The sequence below is a fragment of the Rhinatrema bivittatum genome, chromosome 9 (assembly GCF_901001135.1).
Source record: "Rhinatrema bivittatum chromosome 9, aRhiBiv1.1, whole genome shotgun sequence".
NCBI classification, from domain to species: Eukaryota; Metazoa; Chordata; class Amphibia; order Gymnophiona; family Rhinatrematidae; genus Rhinatrema; species Rhinatrema bivittatum.
Window position 1 is genome coordinate 150,909,824 of NC_042623.1, and position 15,877 is coordinate 150,925,700.

Here is a 15,877-nt window from a genome sequence, read left to right on the forward strand (position 1 = left end):
GATCCCTAAAACTAATACAAGGATAATTAGGAATTTCTCCAAAGGAAGGAGAGTGAGTGAGAGATGTGAGCTAGGAAACAGATACTTGGAATAACTATTTGGTCCTCACTATCATTTTTATTTCATATTGGATTTTGCCCTTTTCCTCACAAACTCTCCCTCTGCTTCATTTTGTGCTCATCAACAATTTTCCATTACAAGGATTAAGGATCAGATCACTCAACTCTGAAGTTATAAACAGCACCTTCCACGTGCACAGTTCCAAGCAATGAATAAAACCCCAATGCTAGCACAGTCATTGCTGTTTTCCTCCACCGCTGAGCTAAGGACCCTCTTAAGTTGAGGGCTAGAAGTGCAATAGTTCTTGTTCTGGGTCTGGGTCTGGTTTTTTTCTTAATGTTCTTGCTTCCCACTCTTTCTGGAACTGGAAGAGGAGATGTACTCACAGGTGGCCACAGAAAAGCTCTGTCTCTGTACGAGTTAGGAAAGGCAGAGAGAAAAAGCTTACAACGTGCAATACTCCACCTTTGTTAGGAATTGGTTTTTATCCAACAGAGAGGTCAGTGCACCGAGCAAAAGCAAAGAAAAAGAGGGTCTGGGGAGAGGATTTAAAATAAACAAAGGAAACACTGTGGCCTAAGCAAACACACACATTCCTCTGGCTTCATGAACAAGGGAAAATGTGTGGCTCACATGAATTCAACCTTCCCTGCCATTACGATGCGTTACTGATCACTCGACTCACATTAAAGCATGCAAGGATCTTTACAATGGGGGTCAACCCCCCCCCCCCCCTGCATTTTGAGCTTATAGACATGTAACTGCTTCTTGGTTTCACAGTAATTCCCAGGGCCACCTCTCTCTTCTCAATCTCACCACAGCCCAGCAGGAGGAGGACAAAGCCTCCGGGGCCCTTGATGCTGGTGTTGGGCAGTCCAACTCAGTCACAATGCCCCATGCTATACTCACTGGTGTAGCTCTCTTCAGTCAGTCACTCCACGGATGGAATTTAAAAAAAAAAAATACAGAACTCAGGACAGACAAAAAAAAGAGTGGAGTTAAAAATAAAAAAGGTTTACTGAAGTTTATATAAAAAAAAAAAAGTACCGAGTAAGGACTACAAAAATAATCATGAAAACAAAATAAATCACTCCCAAAGCTAGTATCTGCTTGTCCATCCTTAGCCTGAAACAGCGTCCTTCTCCCAGTATTGAAAGAGGGAAAACAGCTCCTCAAAATGGAAAGACCCCACAGTGGCTCCAAACTCCCTTCCCGAGCTCTGCAGGTACCCGTTGAGGGTTAGGTAAGCAGGCAGCCTCAAAACCACTTCTACCCTGAAGGGCAGCTTCTCTTCAAGGTTGGCTCAAACTCAAAAACCAGGCCCTCTGGAAGTCCAAAAATCCTCCTTTCCTCAGAGTACAGGGAAACTCCTTTTTGACGGGAAGGCACACAAATATGAATTTCCTGCTATCCCCTTTGGAGTAGGCCGAGGACCCATTGGTATCGCTAATCCTCCAAAAAGGCAAGCCACCAACTCCAAGTCACCTCAAACCATCAACCAGCTGAAGAACTCAGAATGAAGAAGGGAACACTAACCAATCCCAAAAGCAGACTGAAGGGTCATCACCTGGGGAGTATCTCTCCCCCCCCCAAAAAAAAAAAAAAGCAGCTAAATATCTCCTGGCAGATAACAAAAAAAGGAAAACTGCTTGGTAAGCGTGCAAAGCCGCCATTAACACAAAACCTTCTGTATTGTTAATCAGGCCCAGAACAAAGTTAAGTTTCACTGTGATCTCCATTCACCCAAGTTCAGGCTACAGAACAATTTCTGATGGAAAAATATTCCTTTGACTACAGTGAATAAAAATAAATTCCATTTTATGGTTTTGAAAAATTAGTTTTGAGGCCCTGCATATCTTGGAGGAACTGATTACATCACTTTACTTGGGAATTTAGGCCAGTCCATGCTCCAAGTTATTTGTTACATTATCAATTTTACTACTGTAATGCCCCCCATGCTCATTACCATGATCGCCTGGTGCTAGCGCAGTATAGACTAGAGAAGGCACCACTGGGTACAGCACCTCCCTTTCAGGGAGCTGGGATGGCCGTCCCCGGGATAGGATTTATAAGCAGCTCTCTGCTGAGAGACTGGAGGGAGTACCTTTGAGTTGCGAGTTAGGCAGCAATGTAGGAGAGGGATTTGCATTGAATTTTCAGGTCAGCTTGGAGGATCCAGGCAAACCCTGCCTGGGGAGCCTACGCAAGGTTGGGAGCTTGCACTTCCAGTCCACTCACCGGCTGGTTGGGCTTACCTCTGGGTTATTTTTCGGGAGTAGTATTTTTGTTGTAGGAGGTCTTGTGAGACCCCTGGGTGTCACCTAGGTTCAGGGCATGGGGAACCCTGTTCCTGGGGTGTCCCAGGTAAGGAATATGTGCCCATCTGTGAGGACCTGAAGCAGAGAGACTCCAGTGTTACCTTCCACTTTGGGGCAAGGAATTCGGTTTACTGAAGGACAGAGAAGAGTACTTTGCTGCCCATCTTCTATCCCTAGCGAGGATCATTGAGGGCTGCAGGTTCCTGAGAGGATCCCTCCCATCTGGAATTCAACTGAGAAAGAAAGAGATCACCACCTAACTGTAAGAACCGCTTGAGATCTTGGAGGACACAATTTAAAAAAAAGTCTTCATTCCTGGGAAGAGAGGATTTTGGACTCTTTGTGCTAAGAATGTACCATGGTACAGATACCATTTTTGGCAGTTTGGAGAGGTTTTCCTCCTCAAACAAGGATAACCTGGCCACTTGGAGACCTCACTTAGCCAAGCCCTGAAGGGTAAGGATTTCCCAGGTCCTGGTGATATGAGACCCATCCACAGATAGACCCATCCTCCCCCACCTTCAATCCAGCTCTACATATGGGAGACCTAGGCTTGATTCCCAGACCTATCTGCTGATTCTTACCCCTAGCCGAGCCAAGGCAGCCCCTGAGGAGTCCTGGCCATCCTGCTGTAGTAAGACTTACTATCTGGTTGGTCATTCGGTGCACTTGTATCGACTCTAAAGGGGAGCGGGAGCTGTGGATCATGGTTTTCAATCATCATCATCATTGCTGTGGCCAGGCTTGGGAAGGATTTATTTAAAAAAAAAAAAAAAAAAAAAAGAGGGAAACAAATCCCAGTAATTGCACAGGAAAGCTCATGATCACGGAGACCTGGGAGGATCTGGGACTGTCCAAAGTTGAAAGCCCAAAAATAAACAGTGAAACTGCCAGGCTAGAAAAATAATTAAAAAAAAAAAAAAAAAAAAAAGTTGCAACAGTTGCGTGTGTGTGGCTGCAAATCTAAAATCCCCTGCTGTGTGTATCTGCAGCCACTCACTTATGTGAGCAGTGAATTATCACACACTGACATCGTGGGTGTGCCACTCATGTGTCGATAAGCTTTGGTCATTTATTCCGTTTGCCGAGTGATAACATGGGAGGAGCAGGGCTTTCATTCCTCCCTGTGGCATGGTGCATGCACACATTTCTAGCCTGCCTCTCTCCTCTTTCCAAGATGGCTGGGCGCAAGTGGTTACAACATTCACTCTGACTAATGTAATGATTTTGGATATCCTTTGGATTTTCTCTCTCTAACAGCTCCATCCTTGGCCGCCACCATCATCTGTCCCCTGTTTTATGGTAAATCTTCTCCAAGTGTAGCATTGAAGATTACCTGTTTTCTTTGGGCAGGGTTTACATGCAATGTTATCTTATTTGTTTCTCTTTTTTCAGTCCCACAACAGGCTTAGGAAGCCAGTGGTCACTGTCCAGCCCCCCCGAGCAAAACAGTAAAGGAGAACGGGAGAGAGTCATTCAGACTCCACCCTACCACATCCGCTCAGCCTGCTAAAAACTACCCAAGCAAGCAGTTTTATTTTTAACATTTTTCTGTTCTGTATGTAACATACTTGTTACATTGCTAGTGTGTGATACTTAGTGCTTGCCTGAACTGTTTTTGTGTTGTGACATTTAAATACTAGAAGCTCTGACAGGGCATGTGTCTGTGATTGTGTTCTGCTAACCTGTGTAGCACATTACATGCTAGAGATATTAGAACATGTAACAGCGCTATAAGCAATCACTTTGGGTCAGTCATGCCTATCTGTGTAGCTGAGCATCTCTTCTGATATCGTTACAGTCCTAAGGATATACGATCAGATACGTGCTATGTATTCGAGAAGATGAGAAATGGTTTGAAAGGATGCGTAAATAATCTGAAGTCAAACCCAAAGCAGGTAGATTTCATCCTGGTTCAAAGTATTATTATTATTATTTATTTATTAAGCGTAGCCCCATCCCCGTCAATTTTTGGGTACAGGGGCTCCTCGAGAGCATCATAGACCAGACACGGCCCTATGGCTTCCTGGGGGTCCCGTACAGGGGATAAAGAAACTAGTCTTTCAAGGTCCATAGACTTTTCTCATACTGGTGCACTTCTGCTCACCAGTCCAATCACACCAAAAATCACCATATGGACTTTCAAATCTGTTATTCAAAAACAACAACAACAGTCTTTAGTAGCATTGATGAGCAGGTAAAAAAAAAAAAAAAGTTCAAAAGATAACTGGCACACCTCAATGATAAATGAACCACATTACAAAGCAAGACCAAAAAGTGTCATTAGGGATATCCTGAAAACCCGACTGGCTGGGGGTCCCAGAGGAACAGTTTGAGCACCCCTGGTCTAGAGACAAAATTACGGGTGTTGCACTTTATGCAGAATCTGCATAAAGTGCAAGGTTTACTGTTCAGTTTTTAATCTGCATATTTCTATTGCTAGTTTGTGGTCACTTATTCTTACAATTTGCTCTGTTTTTCCAAAAGGAGGTATATTGGTGGTCCAGTGTGATATTTCCAGTGCTGCCTTTCCATACGTAGGGTGGTGGTGGTTGTTTGAGTCCCGTCGGTGCCACTATAGTATGTCAGGTTTGCTATAGGTTCCAAGTACATTTGTTTTTTTGCAGTGTTTTGCATTACTTCATAAATGTGCCTGGCAGTGGATGGAAGCCGTTACTAAGGTGACACCAGAAATAGAATATTTAAAAAGTTTAATATTTAAGAATGTGGAGTCATTTTCTTAGAGCTTGTAATGGTGTATGTAAAGTCTACAAGTACTTTTTACCTGCAGACTTTACGGTGAGTTTCAAATGAAAGGTAATTGTGTGATTTGCCTTTGGAAATTATCCCACAAAAAAAAAAAAAAAAAAAAATACATGCACACATTTACACCTGAAGATTTAAAAGTATGGATGTAAGTGCAAACTCCTCTCCCACCTTGAGCCTTGGAAGGCCTCCGCTTGCTGTGGGTAAGCGCATATGTGTACCCATGTTCAGTGGGCAATGGTTTTTGAAAATTATTCCCAGTGAGTAATTCCTTACAGGATAGTTCTTGGGAGAGATTTTGATAGCTAAATCAGTGATCACAGATTTGAGTAGGGCTATATGGGCCTGAGTCTTGATTCTTTTAAGTGCCTATTAGCAATGTGTCTGTCTACTACTCATAGATGTCATCAGTCACCTTCCTCTCCCTCCTCACACCCAACAGCTTGATTGCCAGCTGAAGGAAGGAATCTGTGGTGCATCGGGCCCGGGTCTTCTCTAATTCACTCTCCTGCCACTAGTGCCTCTCCCTTTTGGTTCACAACTATTTGAACCACACATGCACTGGAGAAATTTGCAGCACATCATATGATTCAAACAGCCAATCTGAGAGGTGCTGGTGGCAGGAAAAGTGGGTTAGAGAAGCACCAGACTCACTGTGACACCAACCGTGCTCTCCAGCTGTCAGTCAGGATCGGGCTGGGGGGGGGGGAGGGATGTCATTACTCTGACACTGGAAAGGAGTGTACGCACTGAATCACATGGTGTCACACATGATAACCCCCTCCCTTAGTGGTAGGTGCCCAGAGAAGAGCTGGACATGCTCTGCCTAGCTCATGGATGACAACAGCCAGAGGTAGAAGGAGCAGGCACTGTTGGATCAGAAAGAAACATGTGCTAGAATAAAGTGGCCAGCATGATCAGGGAATCCCATTTAGCTCCCATGCTGGGCAAATTGATGTGCTTGGGAGGTTCATCTGGAACAACCCTTTAGGAGTTTTCAGTCTTCAGAAATTATGTGAACCCCAGCCACCAGAAGAGAGTACTGTGGGATTTAAATAAATACAAATAAATGTCCCTTCCAGAGTATTAAACAAAAAAAAAAAAAAAAGGGGGAAGAGGAGGCAGCAAACAAGTCAGTATCACCCACCGATGCCCATAAGAAGAGGAAGCTAAGCACAGAATATCCCTGAGTAAAAGGCTCTAATGGGATACTGATAGTCTAGAGACAGCTTACAGATAGTACAGATTTATTAAGAGGGATATTCCTACAATTATTCTTAGCAGATAAGGAATAAAAGGGAGCGTTACAGATCTGCCTGAGAAGACTTAACAAGCAAACAGAACTAGTAACTGTTAAAACTCCATGCTCTCCATTTCCTCTGTAAATAAAGTCACATCAGTTTGGAACTACCCCCTACTAAGTGTTATCTACACTTATTGAGATATCAAGGGACAGGATTTGCACCAGCATCCACAGGGAGATAAGTATAAAAATGTATTCCTCCTTTGTTTCATTTCTTACTCACCACCAAGCAAAGATCCCCAAACCTATGGGGGCCCTTCTCCCCATCTGCAATGACGTCTTTCTCCTATAACTGTGGCTATTTCAGCTAATTGCAACCTGGAGACTTCCCCCAATGCAGCTAAACTTGTTTGACAGGCTGCCAGAGGTGTTGCAGTGGGTTCTGATTCAGGTGCCAAACCCTAGCAACATGACAAACAGATGAATCGGATTCAGTTCAAACACTAAAGTTACCGCCTACTTGTTCACCAGTCCATAGGAAAACATAAGTCATCCCGGACGTCAGAAGGGGCAAGAGATTAGTAGGCACTAATTCACCTGTTGCTGCCAAGTGTCTCCACCTGTTTCAGATACCTTTCCCCCGTCAGCCCCATATCCCCCTCCCTGCTCATTTTCCAATATAAACCTGGCTACCCCGATACAGACAAAAATTGATTTTCCAAACTGACTTACCATGTCAGCTGCATGCAAAGCCCAGACGGACAACAGGTAACAGCTAACTTCCCCGGCTCTGCTGAGGTTCCACCCGGTGACAGGTGAGCTCTCAGGAGCTCCTACTACGCCTTCCCACAATGCTCTGAACTGAAAGTTACCCTCCCACTGATTAATTCTTCAGGGAAGGGCACGCCTACATCCCTCAGCTGGCTGGGCCCAGCGAAAGATGAGCTGCTGCATTACCTGCAGATGCAGAGCACTCGGTAGGGGAGGAAGCATTTTTTTTTTTTTTTTTTACCACACACCACAAGCCTCGTCTATTGCTGACTTGCTCTGTGTACATTGGTAAGGATGCTTGCATGGCCATAAAAGAAATTCCACTATGTTATATAATCTCATTTTAAAAAAAGTATTTACTGCATTAATCTCAAGTACAGTGGTGGCCTGATGCTATAAATAACTTTGCACACAGTGGATTTGTGGCTAATCCATTTAAGTGTGTTTGATTTTTGAGTAATAATTCTATAGGCCTTGTGGTGGATTAGCAGGTTGCCAGTGTAGACTTTGCACTGGTCCAGTAGTGTCCCTGTCCAAGGGGTAACTCAAGCATATTTAGCATCTAATGTGTAAGATGCTGAAAACAGAGAAATAAACATGATCTAATATTCCTCCATTGAATGAAGTGAGTACTCCATCGGGTAACTCTGCAAAGCACAAATCAGAAACATGAGGTTTCATCCCTAAACTAAGCTGTCTCTGATTATAGATGGAAAGAATCACCATATCAATTTCTTTATTTCATTCACGTGGAGGTTAGTATGTCTATTCTACAGATCCTTATGGCACTTCTATAATGTGTATATATGTACAGGCACGAAAGCATGGTTTATTTATATTAGTACTTGTAAAGCCACTGTGTAGTCAAAGACCAGTTAAGAGTGATTTACTTTTCTATGGGTCCTGCTTAACTGCTTTGCTAATCCCACTAGCGTACCCATCCTAGTAGTCTAGCAGCTGCAGAACCGCCAGGACCAGATCACAGTAGGACTCTACTGCAGACCCGGCTGAAGAAATGCTACCTATTAAGGTACAGAGGGGTGGAAGGGAAAGGGTAGGGGTGGGCATCTGCAGAGTATGAAATAAAAACAAAAAAATGGGAACCATGAGTAAAGGGTGGGAGATGGAATTGCTGACTCACGGCACTAATAGTTTTTATTAAACTTAGAGATGGGGCAGGGGCCAACAAGTTTGGAGCTGGAGGTCCTTTTGGAGTTCAGATGGGAGGAAGGCAGGAAACAGGTTTGGGCCTGTGATTTATTTATTTATTTTTAACCAGGGAGCTACTTAACTGGCTATATTCAGTTCAGTATAGCCGATTAAGTCTAAAGTTATCTGGCCAAACATGGCCAAATAACTTTATACATAACTGGAGATATTCAAAAGAATATCCGGTAATGTTTTAAGTTACCCAGCTACCGTTAACAGGGATATTCAGTGGGACATTTATCCTACTGAATATCCAGGACAAGTTATCTGGCTATGTTTAGCCAGATAACTTGTCCACTAAACATCTTACTGAATATGGACCTCAAAATTTCTTCCCTTTATATTTTTATGCTTTATTTTCAAAACTTACTTAACTGCAAGAATTCCTTAGAAATGAGAGGAAATGATTGGCATTACATAACAAACTGGGGGTATGTGTCCGGCGTGTGGCTGAAGGCCAAGAGACTCAGCTGCAAGAGGCAAGTTGTAATAACACCCAGTTAATACCTGTTTCGGAGTAGGGCAGGGATTTAATTCACAAAGGTACTTTCCATAAATGGTGCCAACACTGGTCTAGTTGGTAAAATGCTTCAGTACCCACTCTCCTTCCAGTAAAAGGGGCCTATGTAGTCTGTATATGTAGGTAGTGGGTGCCATCATGCTAGACCAACCTTGCACTGGGAATCACTACCATTTATGGGGGCAGCTGTAATTGGTCAGTAGCTGTGGTTTAACGGCAAAACAATTGGCAGAGCTGACTGCTATAATACCACATCTCCATCTCGTAATGTGGGCCGCAGCATCTAAGCACTGGTTGCAACGCCATACCACCACCGCCTGATGAAGACTGCAGTGTTCCAGGATGGGGCTGAAATTCTACACCCCTGAATACATTTTTAGTTCATTATGGTAATTGCATGGAAAGATATGGAAAGGCTATGTCTGGATAGATATAAGTAGCTCTTTTTCATCATAAATTAGATCCTGGATCTATCAACCCTTCTCTGCAACCAGTATCCATCTGCAATTTAATTTACCAATTAAATAGTACAAAAATATTTGTATCCCTTATGTTCACTGTGCTGACTAGTGCCCATTAATGCAGAAACAAAATTCCAGAAGAAAATCACAGACACAGTTATTGATAAATCTGCACTCCTTGCAAGAGACCCTCTCTGGACACTTCCCAAATGTTACCTGCAAGTTGGATGCAGACTCTCTGTCAATACACATAGGGACTTTCCTTTCCAGGGTCTATTATATTTTCTCCCAGGAATGTATCAGTGTTTATTATAATGAAAAAAGAAACGGGAGAACATATGTGGGAAAAAATGTCTTTTTATTGTTGTCACACATACAGAATAATCACAAGACAACTCATTTCAGGAAAAATAGAATGCAGAGTACAAAATCTTCCAAGAAAATAAACAGTGGTATCAAACACTACATTCATTGCAGTACTCTAAATAAAGGGGGTGGGGTTGTGGGAAAAAAAACCCTACAGGCAGGGAATAAGGGGAAAAGAAAGAGAAAACTAATCACAACCTCTAAATAACTAGATGCAAGAATAGAGGTAAACTCGAATCCTATATCACCAGCTCTAAAATGGACTAACTCCTGCATCTACAGAATTAATGCTAGAGGCTGAAACTTTTCGTATTCATAAAACATTTCAACTTAGAAAACTAAAAAAGATAGACATAAATGTGTGTGTATATATCTATCTAAGGCACAAGACATTAACAAGGAAATCGGACAAATAATTCTGCTCCCAGAGCTTGCACCTCTGCAAGCATTGCCAGAAATGTTTTACTTCTGTTCTGATCAAAGACAAAAGAAGCCAGAAGAGTAGCTCTAGGCAGCTGCACATCCACTGATTGCTCCAATAATGCTGTAACATCCAAGCTATCATCTATGGGGGTTGAACTCCTCTGTCCTTCATTCCTGCTTGGCAGATGGGTAAAAAAAAAAATACACTTTGCTTAAGGGTGGCATTGTTTCTCTTGAAATCGTAAGCACTTCAGAAAAATAACATTTAAGAGTGACAATTGTTGCTTCCATGGTTACCTCGGGGAAGTTAACAAATCTTAAATTGAGGTGTCTGGAATTATTCTCAAGCATCCGTTTTATCCCGCCACAGATAACTCACACTTAAAGTGTATATATTGTGCGTGAGTATTGTGTGCCCACAAATTTTTTCTTTTATCATGGAGCCTTTCCTTTTTTCATAAATTTCAATCCGCACAAGCAGGGCATCTTAGTCTGGCAATGATACTAAGCAGGAGAAACCAGTGACAGCAGGATTTTTTTTTTGTTTTTTCTTGAGCGCTTGCCTTGCGCTGTGACTTAACGCCAGCTCTGGGGCTGGTGTTCAGTTTGCCGCAGTAACGAGCGTGCGTTGGGCGCCGGGGGTTTCTGCATCAGGGGTAACATTAGCTAATAGCCTCATCTACATGGGATTTACATGTGATGAGCGCTATTAGCAATGTGCTTGTTTGGACTCGCGTTTTGGGCGCACTAATCCGTTACCCTAATCTTGAGTTATTCTGGCACGTCCAACTGCGTGTTAAACTGTGAACTAGGCTGAGCAAAGTTTTTTGCATTGGCCTGTCAGTAAATATAGTCCAGATAGCATCCCGTGTTATAACTAATGGTCTTACCAATTCTGAGCTCATCTTTGGATCCTTAGGAGGGGAAAACACTGCCATAGCAAATGCTATTCTGTTCTTCCCTCCATAGGCACTCTTTAGCTTTACTGGGCCAAGTTGTTGAGACTATCAATCCCTGAGTCTGCTGCAGGATATCCCCTGCGGTACTAACACTCACTCCTGCAGCACCTTCCCCGACAGACAGGACTAGCAGCAACACCTCAGCTGCTCCGGTACTGCTTCTCAGTTCTGCACCCTCCATCCCCGGAGGCACTGGTACATCCTGCACACCCGGGCTAAGGGTCACTTCGAAATCCGAGGCCTCTCTCAGCCCAGCAGCTTTCCCTGTAAGCACAAAACCAGAGGTAGGGGCAGAAAAGTTGGTTTCTGAGAACGGTTTCCCCATAAAAGACACAGGAGATTGAAGGGTGAGGGGCGGGAGGACTTTTCACCTTCCTCTTACACTTAGATGGCATTAGGAAATCAAGCTTAAGTCAATGGGGAGAAACAGTTCAAGAGCTAAACCAATGCATGCTCTCACTCCATTGCCATCTTGCTCCCCCTAAAAAAAATGAGTCATTTTTTCCCCCACAGATTTTTCTCCTGTTTCTGTTTGCTATAAAGTACACACTAGGACCTCCTGCTGACTCTCTGCAGAAGCTCCTGGTTGATACTTGTATTATAGGCAGCAGCTCTGTAGCAGACGCCCAAGTCTGCCAATCCACCCTGGACTCCAACTTGAACCTCCACTCACGCTCAAAGATTTTACGGCATATAAGAAGTATGGGACTAACTTCCCTCTAACTGTGGATACAGTTTTCTGCTTCTTCACTAATCTCAGAAGTGTGTCTTGGATCCCAAGACAGAAAAATATCCCAAATCCTAATGGCATGGGCACCCCAACCTTGGACTCCATACAGCTTTGCGGGACATGAGACAGCGCCAGCAGTCCGCACTGTGGAAAGACCATCCAGAGTAGAATGGCACCTTCCACTGGGGAGTGTCAGAGCACAGCTACTACATTTCCACTGTCCTCTCTCTCGTCACCCAGTGTCTGATGAGAGGGACACTAGAAAGTTCACTAGTCTGACCCTGGTCTAAAAACCTTTGCTTTTAAGTCTGCATGGTATGTACTTACCACTACTTAATATTCACTTAACCCTCACTCATGTAGCTCAATGGGTTGCAGTAGATTTAGTGGGAGATGGTGTAAAATGGTATGTGACTGTGTACCTCCAAGCTTTGGTGATGCCATAGGAGAATATCTAGTGATACAAAAGGTGAAACTTGCACATTCCTGTTTAAAAACACTTTTTTTGCCTGCTTGCCATGTTTTTGCTCCCTGGTGCACAGACCAGTGAAGGCAACACTGTTTCCCATGGAGGGAGTACATTTTATACTCTCCCCCTAGGCTTAAGGTCTAGTTTCCTTTGGAGAGCCCCTAGGAGGAATAATGGTGGTCACCACAAAAGAGAGCACCCAGTTTATCCTAACATGGAGTAAGTGACTGATTTTCTCAGATGACTCTGGGCCTCATTTTCCAAGGAGAAACAGTCGCAGTGTTAGAATAAGAGAGAGAGAGAGAGAGAGAGAGAGAGAGAGAGAGAGAGAGAGAGAGAGAGAGAGAGAGAGAGAGAGAGAGAGAGAGAGAGAGAGAGAGAGAGAGCGAGAGAGAGAGAGAGAGAGGAGAGAGGAGAGAGACTTCCTATAATGCCTATGCCCTAGACAGGTATTTGTATCCCTATGAGAGGCCCACCTAGTAACTCGAGGTGGGGATTAGGTAAGAATGTAGGGGGTTGGGGCCACTTTCACATTCAACATGAGACGTACGAACAGAACAGTGGTCTCTTGTGAAGATTTGAAGGCCTTCGGAGTGAGGAAACTCACTCCAAGATGAGATTTAGACAATGTTCTCTCCACCTAGCTTGATGGACACTCTACCTGGGCAACAACAAGCTAGGTGGAGAGAACGTTGCCCAAATCTCTTCTTGGAGTGAGTTTCCTCACTCTGACGGCCAGCAAATCTTCACTAGAGACCACTGTTCTTTCCGTAGGTCTCATGTTGAATGTGAAAGTGGCCCACAACCCCCTATGCTCATACCTAATCCCCACCTCGAGTTAGTGTGGTTTTGTAGCTCCCCCTTGTGGGAAATTGAAGTTGGTTTGTTCCTATTCTATATAAACTGAAGTCACCTTTTTCTTGTGTGGACTTCTTAGTTATCCCTTGTTGGTTTCTAGTGGTGAACCCCCCTCCTGCACCTCTAAAACCACCACTGGATCTGGCACTGGGGCCCAGGGTGCCTCCTAGCCCCAGGCAACATCATTTTTCAAAATGGCACTTTGCCTGAGTCACATGACTGGGGCAAGGTTCGCCACTACAAATCAATGAGGTTTTCTACACTTGGGGGACTGAGGGGGAGGCTTCCAGGGACCCTATACCCCAACAAATCCTTTTTTTTTTTAATCATTGGAAGGGGGGACCTGGCAAGACATATTACTATTGAAAGGGAGGTGGGGGATACACTTTATAGAATTTTGACAGGGTTGGGGGGGAAGCTGCCATCGCATGACTTGACCACCACATTTATATTTTATCCACTTGGTATGCCAGGTTGCCTTGAGTGGCAACCCCAGGGTGAGGAGGGGGGACAGCTTTGATTTTTCCTTCCCCCCCCCCCCACCATTTTTTTCTATTTTTAACAGGGTTTTTTTTGTTTGTTTGTTTTGCTTGGCCCTTTAAATCTGGCAAGGGAGCCTCAGAACTTGCGTTAGGGCCTCAAGGCACCCACATTAGATTAACATGTCCTTGATAGGTAGTGTTAAATTAAAGTGGCTGACAACTTTTTTTTAGGTTGGCCGCAGTAATGTCTTAATATTAGATTGCCTATTCATGAGCTGCTTTGCATAGATTTGAAAAATGTATACATGCAAATCCCTTGCAAAGCAGCTCATTGTAATAAGGGAGGGGATCTGGGCAGGGTTATGCAAAATAATGATATACACTGTTTAACATCCGTTAAAGCCCTACTGCGGCTTGATGCTGTTACGATTCTGCCTTTTCTGGGCACTATCTCACCTTTATTCTCCTTTTTCCCCTGCTTTGCCATTTCTTCAGTGCGGCTGGAGCTGCGCTGTTACTGCTCTTCCTGCAGCCCGGGCTGCCGACGCTCCCCTCACACGGCTGGAGCCGCACCTCTGCACATCACATGGCCCGGAGGCCACCGACGTGCTTCACACACAGCTGGAGCCACCCTGTACAGCCCTTGCGGCTCAGAGGTCGCCGACAGTCATCTCTGCTGTGACCTGCAGCAGGGAACCACCGCCGCTGCTCTTCCTTCGTGGCAGGAGCCGCACCTGTGCAACCCCCTGAGCTCCAGGGCCTGCTGACGGCATTCCCACGCGGTCCGGAGACTGCCCCTGTCCAGCTATTGCATGGTGGGCCTTGCCGCTGTGCCTCCATGCGGCCAGGAGACCGCTGACCTTACCTCATGGCCCCGCAGGGAAGGGCCTTCATCCCCGGTCTTTCCTGCAGCATGGAGTCACCAGCAGTCTCTTCTTGCCGGTCTGGATGCTGTCACTCACCCCGAGGCCCGTCCTGCAGCCTGCTTCCTGCTCCTGCATTCTTCAGCGGCAGGGACGCCACTCTCCAAGATCCTGCCCCTTCTTCCTAAGGGGCGAGGCCGCGCTTCCTCTCCCTTCTTAAAGGTACAGCGAGGGAGTGGTGCTCTTCTGACATCATCAAGGAAGTTTCCTCTTCAGCCCTATAAAAAGGGCCTGGCTTCACTTCTCCCTTGCCTTCACAAGGAGCCAGTCCTCCTTTGGACTTCTCTTCAATCTAGCTTCTCGTTGGCATTCCATATCTACGTCTTCATCTTCGTTTGGTCTCTTGTCTGACCCTGCATCTTCGTCTCGTCAGTTCCAGTTGTCCTGATGTCTTCTCTCCTCCCCAGATCTGCTGATGTTTTGTTCTTCAGATGGTCTTCATCTGGGCAGCACAATACTCCAGATGATCCAGATTTTTATTCTTCCCAGCATAAACATCCATACTCAGAGGCACTCGAGCTTCTCGCTGAGCCTCACTCCGAGCCCCTGGATCCTGAGGGCTTCCTTTGCCGGAACCCCGGTTTTAATCTGCAAGCTTCAGATGCAGATCCTGAAGTCTTCTCCTAATCCTGTCTGGATCTTTGAAGCCTCTTGCATCTGCCTCCGCTTAATATGAGCTCTGCTTTTTCTGTCCGTCCTGGTGTGTCCACCTTGCCTTGATTGGCCGGGTGGGTGCGGTCGGTTCAGGCCTCGCTGGAGTCTTCATGTCTTCATCCTGGATCTTCAAGCAACCTGGCTTGGGAGACCTCAGAATGTGGTCCACGACCTGCCTTCGTTGGTAGTGTAGGGCGCATGATGTGGTAGTACCACTTCAGTATTCCTCCGGATATCTTCATTCCTTGTGACTCTGCCGGAGTCCTCTGTAAACCAAGGCTCACTTTAGCCTACAAGACTTCTTCCTTTCATTGGATACCTTGAGTCTCGTCTCAGCCTTACAAGTCTTTGTCTCATCGTGGATTACCCTCGAGTCTCGTCTCATCTCTTCAAGTCTCCGTGAAGCCCTCACGTATCCTGAATCTTCGTTTTCGTCTGATGTCTTCGCCCTTCAGCCACTGTCTGTCCTGTCGCATTTGCTGCTCCTGTGCGGCAGGTCCGAAAGGGCTATCGAATGGCCGGAGGGCTACTCCAGAGACCAACATTGCGTTGTTGGGTCTCTCTATGCGATCAGGTTCGGTAGTGGCTAGGGTTCAGCATTCCTGAATCTTCAGCCCGTGCTTGGACACTCCTTGCCTGCCATGATGATTGCCGGAGCTCCTCTG

General features: G+C 45.1%; 1 protein-coding gene across 2 annotated transcripts in view; it reads right to left on the reverse strand.

Annotated features, from left to right (window-relative positions):
- Positions 1-7,232, reverse strand: part of AP1S3 (adaptor related protein complex 1 subunit sigma 3) — a 44,230-nt gene extending 36,998 nt beyond the window's left edge. Inside the window, exon 1 of one of the 2 annotated variants that reach the window (XM_029617141.1) lies at positions 7,120-7,232. In XM_029617141.1, the coding sequence (XP_029473001.1) occupies positions 7,120-7,122 (3 nt within the window). In that variant the 5' untranslated portion in view covers positions 7,123-7,232. Of the gene's footprint in view, positions 1-6,670; positions 6,816-7,119 lie in introns of those variants that run through there. The other variant, XM_029617142.1, reaches the window with a different exon arrangement.
- Positions 7,233-15,877: the final 8,645 nt, after the last annotated feature.